Genomic DNA, 15,099 nt, shown 5'->3' with positions numbered 1-15,099 from the left:
GAAATATGAGAGAGAGAGAGAGAGAGAGAGAGAGAGAGAGAGAGAGAGAGAGAGAGAGAGAGAGAGAGAGAAAGAGAGAGAGAGAGAGAATGTGTGTGTGTGTGTGTGTGTGTGTGTGTGTGTGTGTGTGTGTGTGTGTGTGTGTTTATGCCAGCACTAGGGCTTGAACTCTAGGCCTGGTCACTGTCCCTCAAGACAAGTTCTCTTACCACTTGAGCCACAGCTTTACTTGTAGCTTTTTGGGTTAGTTAGAGATAAGAGTCTCAGGCACTTTCTTCCAGGGCTGGCTTTGAGCATCAATCCTCAAGATCTTAGTCTTCTTGAGTAGTTAAGGTTACAGGGGTAGCCTTGCACCAGTGGCTCATACCTATAATCCTAGCTGCTCAGGAGGTTGAGATCTGAGCATTGCGGTTCAAAGCCAGCCCGGGCAGGAAAGTCTATGAGACACTTATCTCCAATAAGCCACTCAGAAAACCAGAAGTGGTGCTATTGCTCAAGTGGTAGAGTGCTAGCCTTGAGCTGAAGACAGCTCTCAGGCCCAGAGTTCAAGTCCTACAACCAACCAAAAAAAAAAAAAAAAAAAAAAAAAGATTACAGTTGTGAGCCACTATTGCCTGGTGAGATTTTTTTTGTTTTTTGTTTTTTTGTTCTTGTTTTTTCTTTTGTCAGTGCTAGGGATCAAATTAGAGGCCTCTTCTTGCATGCTAAGCAAGTACCCTACCTGAGCTACACCTCTAGTCCTAAGACTACATATTTTCTTAATGTTTTTGGTGTGTGTGTGTTACTGAGGATTGAAGCTAGAGCCTTGCTAAGCAAGCCCTCTACCATTGGAACTAACATAGCCTCTGTGTGTGTGTGTGTGTGTGTGTGTGTGTGTGTGTGTGTGTGCGCGCGCGCGCGCACGCGCGCGTGCATGTGAATGTGTACACACTTTTTTTTTCCCCTGTCAGACATGGAGCTTGAACTCAGGACCTTGGTGCTGTCCCTGGGCTCTTTCGCTCAAGGCTACTGCTCTACCACTTTGAGCCACAGCACCACTTCCAGTTTTTTGGTGGTTAATTGGAGATAAGTATCTTACAGACTTTCCTGCTCTGGCTGGATTTGAACTGCAATTCTCAGATCTCAGCCTCCTGAGTAGCTAGGATTACAGGTATGAGCCATCAGCATCTACCTCAGCCTATTTGTTTTGAGATAAAACCTTGCTATATTGCTTACGCTAGCTGCAAACTTCAGGTGTTAGGATTATGGATGGATTTCACCATGCCTGGCTCCTAAGATTATACTTTTGAGAGATACTCCAGTGTCTCATTAACCTGTTTATGGCCAGTCCTTATTTTGGAATACTATGTAGCTACTGAAAAAAATCGAAGGGCCGGGAGCTGGTGGCTCATGCCTGTAATCTTAGCTATTCAGGAGGCTGAGATCTGAGGATCACGGTTCAAAGATAGCCCAAGCAGGAAAGTCCGTGAAACTCCAGTTAACCACCAGAAAACTGGGAGTGGCACTGTGGCTCAGGTGGTAGAGTGCTTACCTTGAGCTGAAGAGCTGAGGGATAGTGCCCAGGCTCAGAGTGTCCCCTCCTCCCCACCAAAAAAAAAAAAAAAAAAAAAGAACTGAAAGGGCCTCCCAAATGATATTGTAATCCTCAGCGCTAAAAAAGATTGCTGTTAGCTCAGAGCCCTGTGTTATACCCTGAATCTTCTCTGTCTGGAAGGAAGGAGTCTTGTCCCAGACATTCACTGTATCCATTCTCTCCTCTCACCCAGCCGCTGCTTTGATGGGAGCACCCCTGTTCATGCAGCAGCATTTTCCGGCAATCAATGGATACTTAGCAAACTGTTGGATGCAGGAGGTGACCTGAGACTTCATGACGAGAAGGGTCGAAATCCACAGACCTGGGCCTTGTCAGCAGGAAAGGATCGCAGCACCCCGGTAAGGATGGGGTTGATGCTCAGCTAGGCTGTCAGGATCCCTGAGAGCAGCAGTTTGTGGCAGTTTTCACTTTGGAATTGAATTCCTAGGGCCTGGGTAAAAGCAAATTAAACAGCAATAAAACCTTGGGCAAGTCTAGCCTTTCCACCCGTGTATTAAAAGGAGATTTTTTTAAACATCTTTATGTAAGAGAAATCAACATTGTACATTTAACCCAGCTTAGTGGCCAGCTCTTTAGCCTTCACCTTTTCCAACTTGGCAATTCAAGCCACAGATTTTGGACCCAGGACATTAACTCCCCAGTGAAAATGGATCTCATTGTATCTGTCATTGTAGTTGGTCCTGATAGCTCCACCACCTTAGGATCCTTTGTTCTCGTCTCCTTCTTCTCCTCCTCCTCCTCCTCCTCTTCCTCCTCTTCCTCCTCTTCCTCTTCTTCCTTCTTCTTCTTCTTTTCCTTCTTCCTCTTCCTCCTCCTCCCCCCTCTTCTTCCTCTTTTTTTTTTGTTGGTCTTGAGGCCTGAACTCGGGCCCTGGGTGCTGTCCCTCAGCTCTTCAGCTCAAGGCTAGTGTTCAACCACTTGAGCCACAGTGCCACTTCCACTTTTCTGAGTGGTTTATTGGAGATAAGATTCTCATGGACTTTTCCTGCCTGGTCTTACCTTGAACCGAGATCCTCAGATCTCAGACTCCTGAGTAGATAGGATTACAGATATGAGCCACCAGCCCCAGCATTGTGTGTGTGTGCGTGTGCGTGTGCGTGTGCGTGCGTGTGTGTGTGTGTGTGTGTGTGTGTGTGTGTGTGTGTGTGTGTGTGTGTGCTGTATATGTGTCCTGGTACCAGGGCTTGAACTCCAGGCCTCAAGTTCTTCCTTGTTTTCTTGCTCACACTGGCACTCTATACCATTTAAGCCATGCCTCTAGTCTGGCATTTTGCTGGATAATTGAAGATGGAATCTCACAGACTTCTCTGCCCAGGCTGTCTTTGAACCCCAGTCCTCTAGGTCTCATCCTCCTGAGAAAGTATGATGACAGATGTGAGCCACCAATGTTATTTCCATGTGATGTGTTAATGAGGATTAAATAACATGACAAATATGAAACAAAAGAACATGCATTGTCCAGAGTCTTTATATACTTAATGTACTTTCCTGCCTTTGATTCTGTTGCTCATTAGCTGTTGGGCCTTGGACAAAAAGTTTCACTTCCCCCTCCCTTAGCTTCTTCATGTATTGAAGGGAAGGAGTTAGAGGAAAGTATGGACAAATCCTATTCTTGAAAATAACATGTTATTAAAAAAATAATCTAAGATCTTCCTTTTCTAGACATTTCCTTGTTTGTAGCTCTTAGCTCCTTGGACTATTCACTTTTATCCTCAAGCCTCCCATTCCTGTGGAAGGCTGTTGTAGCCAGCACTGACTTCTCTGCCGTGTATTGCAGATGGTAGAGTTCATGCAGCGCTGTACCTCACACATGCAGGCCATCATCCAGGGTTTCTCTTATGACTTCCTGAAGAAAATAGACTCCTCTCAGCGGCTCATCTGTAGCCCACCCTGGTTTGGAGGCCTCATACAAGGGTGAGTACAGCTTTGGGTAGAGTGGGATGTTGTAGATTACCCTATTCCTCTTCACAGGAGTCCCATGACAAGGGCTCCATTGGTCTCTTCCATACTGATACCCTCTACCACTGGCCCATCCCAAAGAGTAGGTCTAGAAAGAGAAAACATGGCCTTAATAATGGATACCAGGTTCCCTCTCTCCTCCTCTACCCAGAAAGTCTTGAGGAAATAATTTTGGGCTCCAGTGGGAGCTTCCCCCCAATGGTCAGCAGAAGAGGAGTTCTAAGAAGCCCAGCAGAAAACTTTTACCCAGAGCAACTGGATGGCTTCTTCTTTTCTTCTGAACTTGGAAAGAATGTTCTATTTTATATATTTATTTATTTTGGTCAGTTGTGGGGCCTGAACTCTGGGCCTGGGAACTGTCCCCTCAGCTCTTGAGCTCAAGGCTAGTATTCTACCACTTGAGCCACAGCGCCACTTCTGGCTTTTTCTGCTTATGTGGTACTGAGGAATTGAACCCAGGGCCTCATGCTTGCAAGACAAGCACTCTACCACTGAGCCACCAAGAGTGTTCTATTTTTTTTGGTAGAGGTGGGGGGAGTTATAAAGCTTGCACTCAGGGCCTGGGCACTGTCCCTAAGCTTCTTTTGCTTAAGGCTAGCACTCTACCACTTGAGCCACAGCCCCAAGGCATAGCATTTTTTAATTTTTTTTTTTTTTTTTTTTTGTTGCCAGTCCTAGAACCTGAACTCAAGGCCTGGGTGCTATCTCTAAGCTTTTTCCGGGTGGTTAATTGGAGATAAGAATCTCGTGGAGGGGCTGGGAAGGTGGCTCAGTGGTAGAGCGCTTGCCTTGCATGCATGAGGCCCTGGGTTCGATTTCCCAGCACCACATAAGCAAAAAGGAAAAAAGCCGGCAGTGGCGCTGTGGCTCAAGTGGTAGAGCGCTAGCCTTGAGCTGAAGAGCTGAGGGACAGCGCCCAGGCCCAGAGTTCAGGCCCACGACCGAACCCCCCCCCCCAAAAAAAAAAAAAAAAAAAAGAATCTCATGGACTTTGTTTGCCTAAGCTGAGTTTGAATTGTGATCCTCAGATCTCACCCTTTTGAGAAGCTAGGATTATAGTTACGAGTCACTGGCACCCAGCTATAGCATATATTTTATAATTATACTAGTCATTTTTACTTTTGGGTAAATGGAAGACTTAATGGATGCTGGAATACTTTTTTCTTTTTTCTTTTTCTGTATCTAGTTCTATGATAGAGTCAAATTGGAAGGCTCATTTGGCTGCACATGTACTAACTGGAATACAGAGATTTCACAGCACCTGTATAAGGATGACATACAAAATGTGTGAAGCATTCTGTACTTTATAAATGTAGCTGCTAGTGAAAAGAAAGCAGAGGCCATACCCTCAATGCTGATGAAGTACTGCTTTGTGCAGGGACTGTCTCCTTGTTTCCACCATCTAGGGGTGCTGTGGAGGCCCAGTGTCTTCAGTGTACCATCCCATAGTAAAAGATACTGGACTTAAGAAAAAAAAAGCCAAATGGACATGGTTGTATATACCTGTAATCTCAGCACTGGGTAGGCTAAGGCAGGAGGATCATGAGTGTAAGGCCCTTGGCTACTGGCAAATTCCAGGCCAGCTTGGGCTACATTTCAAGAACAAAACTAAAGACAAACTAAGTCAAATAGTACAGACCAAACCAGTTGTATATTTTGAAAACATGGTTTAATATTGTTCCTCTAAATACAAATGGTTTATTTTCATTTTTTTTTAAACACTTCTAGAAGTCCTAATGGCTCCCCTAATCGACTGCTTAAAGCTGGAGCCGTTTCTGCTCAAAATATCTACAGTTTTGGCTTTGGGAAGGTAAGAGGTTGCTATCAACAGTTTTGCAGGACTCACTGGGTAGTCACCTGATCCCTTTGCTTAACTATGCTTCTATCCTTAGCAAAGCAGCAAAACCTTGGAGAGAAAGAGGGGAAGGGAGGAAGGGAAGAAAGAGGGAGGAATAATATCTAGTGCGTATAGTAGCTCCCTTATTTTTAGTGCTGGCAAGATTCTGGAGGTAGGGCTGGGATGTAGCTCAGTGGCAAAGCGCTTGCCTAGCAAGTGCAATGTCCTGGGTTCGATTCCCAGTACCAAAAAAGAAAAGACAAAAAAAATACAGTTAAAAAAAAAGATTTTGGAGGTATTTTGCTTTTCCTCTTTTCTCCTCACAATTTGAGGCTGTGTTTTGGTTTTAGTTTTATCACACAGGGGGGACACAGCTGACTTACCTAGGATCTCTTCCGGTAATTGGAGAAAAGGAAGTGATTCAAGCTGACGATGAGCCCACCTTCTCTTTCTTCAGTGGCCCCTACATGGTGATGACCAAGTAAGCAAGAGCTACCCAATGGAGGTAGCATATTTCCATGGAAAGAATGGGCTGCATGTGACTTCTTTAGGTGTGGATGGTTTCTCAAACACAAGGGAGTGCTCAAGACCTTGTCTTCATCAGTTTCTCACTGTAGACATTTTTGGCCAGATGCCTTTGTGTTGAGGGCAGTCCTGTGCATTGTAGGATGTTTAGGCAGTCTGCCACCATGGCCCTCAGTTGTGACTGTCTATACACACTGACAAATACCCTCTGGGGAGAAAATTGCCGCCCTAATGGACTATTCATTGAAGACTGAGAAGGTGGCTTAGTGGTACAGTTCTTGCCTTGCATGCATGAAGCCCTAGGTTCGGTTCCTCAGTACCACAGAAAAAGAGGGAAGTGGTGCTGTGGCTGGAGCAGTGCTGTGGCTGAAGTGGTAGAGTGCTAGTCTTATAAGTAAAAGAAGCTCCGGGACAATACCTAGGCCCTGAGTTCAAGCCCCAGGAATGGAAAAAAAAGTGTCAGAGGAAGCTTAAGTTGTGATTGTCTTGCCTCCGCTACAGGAGAAAGGGTATTAAGGTCCCTGTAGAAAGTGACCCTGGAGGGCTGGGATGGTGGCTCAGTGGTAGAGCGCTTGCCTCGCATGCATGAGGCCCTGGGTTCGATTCCTCAGCACCACATAAGCAAAAAGAAAAAAGCCGGAAGTGGCGCTGTGGCTCAAGTGGTAGAGCGCTAGCCTTGAGCTGAAGAGCTGAGGGACAGCGCCCAGGCCCAGATTTCAGGCTCCACGACTGGACACACACACACACACACAAAAAAAGAAAGTGAACCTGGAATTACCTGGAGCTCCCATCAGCTAAATCCAGGGGAGATGACAGTAACAGGAAGTCAATATGACATTGCAAGTCACAAGGGTTGTGGCCAAAGTTTTTTGGTCCCTAGGATCTTGGTGGTACTTTCCTGTTTTGAAAAAACACTGTTCTGGTCTGGGAAGGTGGCTCAGTGGTAGAGTGCTTGCCTTGTATACATAAGGCCCCTAGGTTTGATTCCTGAGCACCACATACACAGAAAAAGCCAGAAATGGCTCTGTGGCTCAAGTGGTAGAGTGCTAGCCTTAAGCAAAAGAGCTGAGGGACAACACCCAGGCCCAGAGTTCAGTTCCCACCACTGACAAAAAACATGAAGAGAGGGCTGAGAAGGTGGCTCAGTGGTAGAGTGCTTGCCTTGCATGCATGAGGCCCTGGGTTCGATTCCTCAGCACCACAAGCAAAAAGAACAAAGCCAGAAGTGGCGCTGTGGCTCAAGTGGTGGAGCGCTAGCCTTGAGCTGAAGAGCTGAGGGACAGCGCCCAGGCCCAGAGTTCAGGCCCCACGACCAGACCCCTCCCCCCCAAAAAAAAGAAAAGAAAAGAAAAAGAAGAAACACTGTTCTAAAAGAGCTTCTGCCAGGTTATAAGGTGTGGCTCCCTTTTTTTTCTGCCTATGCCATGAATTTATTATTTATTAATTGTTAATTTATTGTTATTATGATTTTGGTGCTGGTCCTGGGGCTTGAACTCAGGGCCTGGGCACTGTCCCTGAGCTTTGTGCGCAAGGCTAGTGCTCTACCACTTTGAACCACAACTCCATTTCTTTTCTTCTTCTTTTTTTTTTTTTTTCATTTTGTTGGTCATGGGGCTTGAACTCTGGGCCTGTGCGCTGTCTCTCAGTTATTCAGCTCAAGGCTACCACTCTACCACTTGAGCCATAGTGCCTCTTCTGGCTTTTTCTGTTTATGTGGTGCTGAGGAATTGAACCCAGGGCCTCATGCATGTGAGGCAAGCACTCTACCACTGAGCCACCTTCCCAGCCTTCCATTTCTGGTTTTTGAGTAGTTAATTGGAGATAAGAGTCTTACAGACTTTGCTGCCCAGGCTAGCTCTGAACTACAGTCCTCAGATCTCATGTCCTGAGTAGCTAGAATTAGAGGTGTGTAAACTACTGATGCTTAGCTCTATGCCATGAGTTGTTGTGAGGTCCCTTCCATTCTGTCCTGTTGCTGCTACCTCTGTTCATGTCATCAGTGTTGTTTTTTTGTTTTGTTTTGTTTTGTTTTTGGGTCCAGTCGTGGGCCTGAACTCTGGGCCTGGGCACTGTCCCTCAGCTCTTCAGCTCAAGGCTAGCACTCTACCACTTGAGCCACAGCGCCACTTCTGGCTTTTTTCCCCTGCATATGTGGTGATGGGCAATTGAACCCAGGGCTTCATGCATGCAAGGCAAGCACTCTACCACTGAGCCACCTTCCCAGACCAGAACAGTGTTTTTTACCCAGACTGCATCCTCACTGGTATCTCATTCTCTAGACCATTGCTGCTTTACCTGTTCTATTTTTTTGTTTTGTTTGTTGGTTGTGGGGCTTGAACTCTGGACCTGGGCACTGTCCCTGAGCTCTTCAGCTCAAGGCAAGTGCTCTACCACTAGAGCCATAGAGCCACTTCTGGTTTTCTGATGTTTATTGGAGCTAAGAGTCTCACGGACTTTCCCGCCCAGCTGACTTTGAACTGCAATCCTCAGATCTCAGTCTCCTGAGTAGCTAGGATTACAGGCGTGAGCCACCAGCGCCCGGCTGCCTTCCCTATTCTTATACTGCCCATAGTATTGTCTTTCTATAACACAGTCCTGATCACATCACTCCCTCCTTAAGTCCTCTTGTAACTTCTTGCCACCTCACCTAATTTCCCAAAGTGTTTTAGAATCTAGGGTTGGTGTGGGAAAGAGGATTCACACATCCCAAACATTGTTAGAGATTGTGTGTTAACCCTACTGCTTTGGTCTGGATGGGAAGACTGGCTCCACCAAGCTGTGGCTATTTACCCCCTTGCCTTGCATTCTCTCCTGTTTTTGTAGCCTGATATGGAATGGGAGCAGAGTCACAGTAAAGGAGTTAAATCTCACTCACTCTCACTGCAGCAGGCTGAGGCTGGCAGACTTGTTGATTGCTGAGCAAGAACATAGCAGGTAAGGAGGCCTAGTGACCAGGCCTATCACAGACCCAGATTCCTGGCTACACAGTGCTGTCCCTAGAACATGGAATACTACCTCCCCTGCCACCTGCGCCGTCCGCCCCACCCCCCACCCCACCCCCCGGCCTTTCCTGGTTGTCAGAATTGATTGGCTTGAATTCCAAAGGCTAAAAAGAAAGTTGAACAGTAGGATTATGATGTTAAGGGGTTCAATTTTGTTTTGTTTTGTTTTGTTTTTGGTCGGTCGTGGGGCCTGAACTCTGGGCCTGGGTGCTGTCCCTCAGATCTTCAGCTGAAGGCTAGTACTCTACCACTTGAGCGTTAGCCCCACTTCGGGCTTTTTCTGCTTATGTGGTGCTGAGGAATCGAACCCAGGGCCTCATGCATGCAAGGCAAGCTTTTTCTGCTTATGTGGTGCTGAGGAATCGAACCCAGGGCCTCATGCATGCAAGGCAAGCACTCTACCACTGAGCCACCTTTCCAGCCCCTCAATTTTTTTTTAAATCAATTATCTATATCCTATGTCTCTGGATGGTACAGACTTCAGGCCTGGATTTCCTGCCTATAGCCCCTGAGGCCTGCCACATGTGGGGCTCTGTGCTTATCTGGAGAGCATGTGAATTTTTGTTTTCATATAGATGAGCATTGTATGAAATTTAGATATCTAACAGCCAGGTTGCTACCCTTGTGAACATACCTATGGACCTCAGTTCCTTAGCATTTTGTGGCTACAGGGTTAGATCCTCCAACTGCTTTTTTATTTTATTTTTTTTATTATTATGAAATACCATACAGAGGAGTTACAATTACATGGGCAAGATCCTTCAACTCCTTCTATATCAGGCTATTATTTATTGTTGCACATTAGGGCAACCAAAGCCCTAAGAATGGACCCAGGCTCATTGAACTGAATAGATCTGCAGGAGGTATCTGCAGAGGCCAAATCCTTCCTTCCTGACTTCTAAGAAGTCAGATGAATAACCCATTGTTGCTAGAAGGAGGTTGCCTTATTTCTAGGCAAGCTCTACCACTGAGCTACATCCCAGGCCCCTGGTTGGTTATATTCTAAAAGAGTAAGAAGATGCATTTTTTTGGGGGGTTGGTCATGGGGCTTGAACTCTAGGCCTGGGCGCTGTCCCCAAGCTCTTCAGCTCAAGGCTAGCACTCTACCACTTGAGCCACAGTGCCACTTCTGTCCTTTTCTGTTTATGTGGTGCTGAGGAATCGAACCCAGGGCCTCATGCATGTGAGGCAAGCACTCTACCACTGAGCCACCTTCCCAGTCCCAATGCATATCTCTCTCTCTCCCTCTCTCTCTCTCTCTCCCTTCATCCCTCTCTCTCTCCCTTTCTCCCTCCCTCCTTCCTTCCTTCCTTCCTTCTTTCTTTCCCTCCCTCCCTCCTTGCATCTCTCCCTTCCTCCCTCCATCTCTTTCTTTCTCTTTTTCTCTCTTTTTCTCTTTTTGTCTCTTTCTTTCTTTTTTTTTGGTGCCAGTCCTAGGGCTTATACTCAGCGCCTGGGCACTATCCCTGAGCTTTTGTGATAAAGGCTAGTGTTCTATCACTTGAGCCACAGCTCTACTTTGAGTTTTTTTTAAATGATTAATTGGAGATAAGAGTCTCAAGGATTTTCCTGTCTGGGCTGGCTTTGAACTGCAATCTTCAGATCTCAACCTCCTCAGTAGCTAGGATCATAAACATGAGCCACCAGTGCTCAGCTCTTAAAAAATTGTTATTATTAAGTAGTTGTACAAAGAGTTACAATTCTATAAAATGCATTTCTTCAAGCAGTAGTTGGGATCACGGTATAGCCAAGTGTCTTGTTCAGTGTTCTCAGCAGAATTGCCATTGTTTCACTGATGACTAATCCCTCAGGGTCTGATCAGTGAGAGGCTAGTCTTCTATCCACAGAGAACTCCGTCTTTAATCCATTCTGTTTTCTTAGAAAAATGTTGTGTGCAAGTGGTAGTTTTTAGAATGTGTTCAAAGGTTGTAGAAGAACACCTATGGTTTTATTATGTTTCCCTATCCATTCTGAAGCTTATTTTCTTTTGCAGCAAGCTGCGACACCCTCATTTACTACAGCTGATGGCTGTATGCTTGTCCCAAGACCTGGAGAAGATCCGCCTTGTATATGAGCGTGTCACTGTTGGCACACTGTTCAGTGTCCTCCATGAACGAGTAAATGGATTTCCCTCTAGCTGCCACCCCTCCTCATCCCCATCCCCACCCCCACCCATGGCCTCCTATGTCCATTCATACTTCCTATTTGTGCACTCATGGAAGATAAATATCTAAACCTTTTGACTTTATGGCCTAATTTAAGTGGCAATGTAATGTCTTCTCTAAAGGCTGATACACACATGCTCAGAACTTATGTGATTTTATTATTGTTTCTTCTTCCTTCTCTTCCTTTCTCCTTCCCTCCCTCTTTTTTTTAAGGCAGGATCTCAGAAGGGATGGATTTGTTCTCTTTATTTTTAATTAATTTGTTTATTTTTGTCAGACATGGGGCTTGAACTCTGGGCTGGGCACTGTCCCTCAGCTCTTCAGCTCAAGGCAAGTGTTTTACCACTTAAGCCACAGCGCCACTTCTGGTTTTCTGGTGGTTTATTGAAGATAAGAGTCTCACAGACTTTCCTGCCCAGGCTGGTTTTGAACTGTAATCCTCATATCTCAGCCTCCTGAGTAGGTAGGATTACAGATATGAGCCATTCTTTTATTCATTGGTATCCTTTGAGCTTCCACGTTCTCCCACAAACATGGATTTTAGATAGGGAGAGGCCAAGGAAAGTTTATTTGTGGAAGGAGGGGTACATCTTTTGGCATTTTATGTTACACTAAGCCTGATGCACATACCAGCCTTTGAAAATATTCTCCCCAGGTTTGGATCCATGGGTCCTGGATAGTTGGGACTTACAGGCCAGTTACTAAACCTCACTGAGTTTTAGGCTCCCTGTTGGTAAAATGGAATTCCTGCGCAATCAGGAGATTTTGCTCTTTGTCTCTGGCACTTTTTTTCTCACTTGCAGAGGTCCCAGTTCCCACTGCTGCACATGGAAGTGATTGTGCACTTACTGCTCCAGATTGCAGAGGCCCTGAGATACCTACATTCCTGGGGCTTTGTCCACCGCTCTCTCAGCTCCTATGCTGTCCATATAGTCTCCACAGGGGAAGCAAGGCTAACCAACTTGGAGTACATGATGGAAAGGTGGGTGCAGTCTTTAATGTGGCTTCCCCCTGAAGAGAATCTCCCTTGAGGACCTTTGCTGTAAAGAGAATCTAATGTGGCAGGCCTCCTCATTGGTGAGTAGGACTTTGCATCACTAGTGGAAGAGATTTGATGTCTATGTGCCTAATCTTTGGGAAGTTATTTCTGCTCAGGACAATTTCACACTGTAACAAACAAACATATATCATGTAAAGTCCCATATTAGACAGTGTGTATAAAGGCTCTAACTATGCACTCAAAAGTTCCAGTGGCCTGGGGCTGGGAAGGTGGCTCAGTGGTAGAGCGCTTGCCTTGCATGCCTGAGGCCCTGGGTTCGATTCCTCAGCACCACATAAAGAAAAAAGCCGGAAGTGGCACTGTGGCTCAAGTGGAAGAGCATTAGCCTTGAGCTGAAGAGCTGAGGGGCAGCGCCCAGGCCCAGAGTTCAGGCCCCATGACCAGAACCCCCCCCCCAAAAAAAAAAAAAGTTCCAGTGGCCTAGCATAGCTGAGGGATGTGTGTGTGTGTGTGTGTGTGTGTGTGTGTGTGTGTGTGTGTGTGTGTGTGTGTGTGTGTGTGTGTGTATACAATGGAATTTGGGAACAGTTTGAAGTGGGCATGTTACCATTGCCACTTTTCAGTGTGTGTGTGTGTGTGTGTGTGTGTGTGTGTGTGTGTGTGTGTACACAATGGAATTTGGGATCAGTTTGAAGTGGGCATGTTACCATTGCCACTTTTCAGTGGCCAGAGCCCAATCACCATCCTGTAGGAAGGCCAGGAAATATGGTGATTTATAGGTTACCAAGATCCCCTTTGTTCCTGCATGTGCAGGAGGGAGTGAGGGGGGTAGGAGGGACAGAGACATGGGAGTTGAGAGGGCATTCCTGGAGCTACTGCAGTTTTCTGTATGAGAGTGGGCAGAGGCCAGGTCACTCTCACCACTCAAGCTACTAAACTTCAGATCTGTCCCTTCTCAGTGCTAGTTAAATAAAACTTTTCTGGGAAGGGTTGGGAGTATATATATAGTTCAGTAGTAGAGCACTTGCCCACAGGAGGGTTCAATCCCCAGCACCATGCATGATTGCATTAATCTGTATGAAGGAAAAACTGAAAAATTTCCCAGAGCAGGGGTAACTACTTTGGCTGTGTGTTCTAGAACAGTGGAAACTATGGGCTTTGAATGTTGCTATTGATGAATACTGAAGACTTTTCAGGAAGTTTTGATAGAATAAATGATTGGTCAGTGATAGAGTACCATCCGTTCTTCAGAAAGAGGCCTATCAGTATCTTATGCTATTGGTTTCATAAAAATGTGAATCTTTGCATGAGGTGGAATTTTGGAGATAATCTGGTCTAACCCTGTCCTTTTTTGTTTTTTGTTTTTGTTTTAGTAATTGCTCTGCTAGTGATCTATCCAGGTTCTCATGAATGCTAGGCAAACACTCTTCCATGAGCTACATCCTAAGGCCAACCCTATCCTTTTATGAATGAGGAAACTGAAGCATAGAGAGGTGAAGGGATGGTGATAAGTGACCCATTTGGTTGGTTAGGGGCACACTGAGGCTAGAACTAGGCCACAGGGGTTGTATGGACTAGAGGTTAAATATAGGAAGATCAGCTTAGGAGCCACCAGGTGGAGCAAGGAAACCAAATGGAAAGGAAAGAAGTGAAATGCACTGAAAAGCTAGGGTCAACAGCTAGCCAAAACAGGGGAAGGGAGGTAACTATGGTCATTGAGGTCCACACTGGGCATCGCAGAAAAGCACGGATTCTTATTTGGGCTTGTTGACCTCAGAATGGAATTTCAGGAAGAGGTGTCAATCAGCAAGTCAGTGTAGTTCTAACAGTCCTTCCTCTTTCCCCTTTCCTGCTTTTCTGACAATGTCTCACTAAGTAGTCCAGGTTGGAGTTGAACTCCACGATCCTCCTGACTCAGCTTCCCAACCACTGGAATTATAGACATACACCATCATAGCCAGATAGTGTACCTTTCTTTGTAAGCTCATTACAAGAATTGATGATCTTCCCAGTGCTAGTGGCTCATGCCTTCAATTCTAGCTACTCAGGAGGCTGAGATCAGAGAATACTGGTTCAAGATTGACCTGAGAAGGAATGTTGGTGAGAAGTGGCTCTTAAGTGCCAGATTGGAACAAAATAAAGCTAAGGGACAGTGCCCTGGCTCTGAGTTCAGGCCCCAGTACCAGCATGGAAAAAAAAGAATTGATGATCCAAGAATCCAAATAGTGCCGGGCGCTGGTGGCTCACGCCTGTAATCCTAGCTACTCAGGAGGCTGAGATCTGAGGATCGCGGTTCAAAGCCAGCCCAGGCAGGAGAGACCATGAGACTCCTATCTCCAATAAACCACTAGAAAACCGGAAGTGGCACTGTGGCTCAAGTGGTAGAGTGCTTGCCTTGAGCTGAAGAGCTGAGGGACAGCGCCCAGGCCCAGAGTTCAAGCCCCATGACCGACCAAAAAAAAAAAAAAAATCCAAAATAGTTTCAAGTATTTTTTTTTTTTTGGGGGGGGTCCGGTCGTGGGGCCTGAACTCTGGGCCTGGGCACTTTTCCTCAGCTCTTCAGCTCAAGGCTAGCGCTCTACCACTTGAGCCACAGCGCCACTTCCGGCTTTTTTCTTTTTGCTTATGTGGTGCTGAGAAATCGAACCCAGGGCCTCATGCATGCAAGGCAAGCGCTCTACCACTGAGCCACCTTCCCAGCCCTCAAGTATTTTTGGTATCACTTGTACATAATAGTTTGTTTAATGTTATTATCAAGGGTAGCACTTTGTTTATTGGGTTAAAATTGATACAACAGTTTTTCTTATTCTAACTTCTTGTTAATGGAGTCCTTAGAGCTAGAATTGACCTTGCAAGTGGTGTCATATAGCTGCAGCTAAATGTAATTTTAATGGTGTCAAAGCTGAAGGCCTGAAAATAACTCTTATACAGTGACAGCCAGAAGGGTCTCCCTTATCCCACATGACTTTTATTTGTTATTTTTATTTTTTGCTGGTCATGGGGCCTGAACTCTGGGC

At 45.8% G+C, this 15,099-nt stretch overlaps 1 protein-coding gene across 7 annotated transcripts in view; it reads left to right on the top strand.

Moving 5' to 3' along the window:
* Positions 1-15,099, top strand: part of Tex14 (testis expressed 14, intercellular bridge forming factor) — a 115,429-nt gene that overhangs the window by 34,664 nt on the left and 65,666 nt on the right. For all 7 annotated transcript variants that reach the window (XM_070027024.1, XM_070027020.1, XM_070027023.1 and 4 more), the window contains exons 4-10: positions 1,767-1,932; positions 3,372-3,508; positions 5,282-5,363; positions 5,741-5,871; positions 8,739-8,849; positions 10,911-11,034; positions 11,886-12,064. In XM_070027024.1, the coding sequence (XP_069883125.1) occupies positions 1,767-1,932; positions 3,372-3,508; positions 5,282-5,363; positions 5,741-5,871; positions 8,739-8,849; positions 10,911-11,034; positions 11,886-12,064 (930 nt within the window). The remainder of the gene's footprint in view (positions 1-1,766; positions 1,933-3,371; positions 3,509-5,281; positions 5,364-5,740; positions 5,872-8,738; positions 8,850-10,910; positions 11,035-11,885; positions 12,065-15,099) is intronic.

This window comes from Dipodomys merriami, unplaced genomic scaffold (genome assembly GCF_024711535.1).
Source record: "Dipodomys merriami isolate MVZ:Mamm:240054 unplaced genomic scaffold, mDipMer1.0.p SCAF_19, whole genome shotgun sequence".
NCBI classification, from domain to species: Eukaryota; Metazoa; Chordata; class Mammalia; order Rodentia; family Heteromyidae; genus Dipodomys; species Dipodomys merriami.
This window is presented reverse-complemented; position numbering and strand designations above follow the sequence as displayed.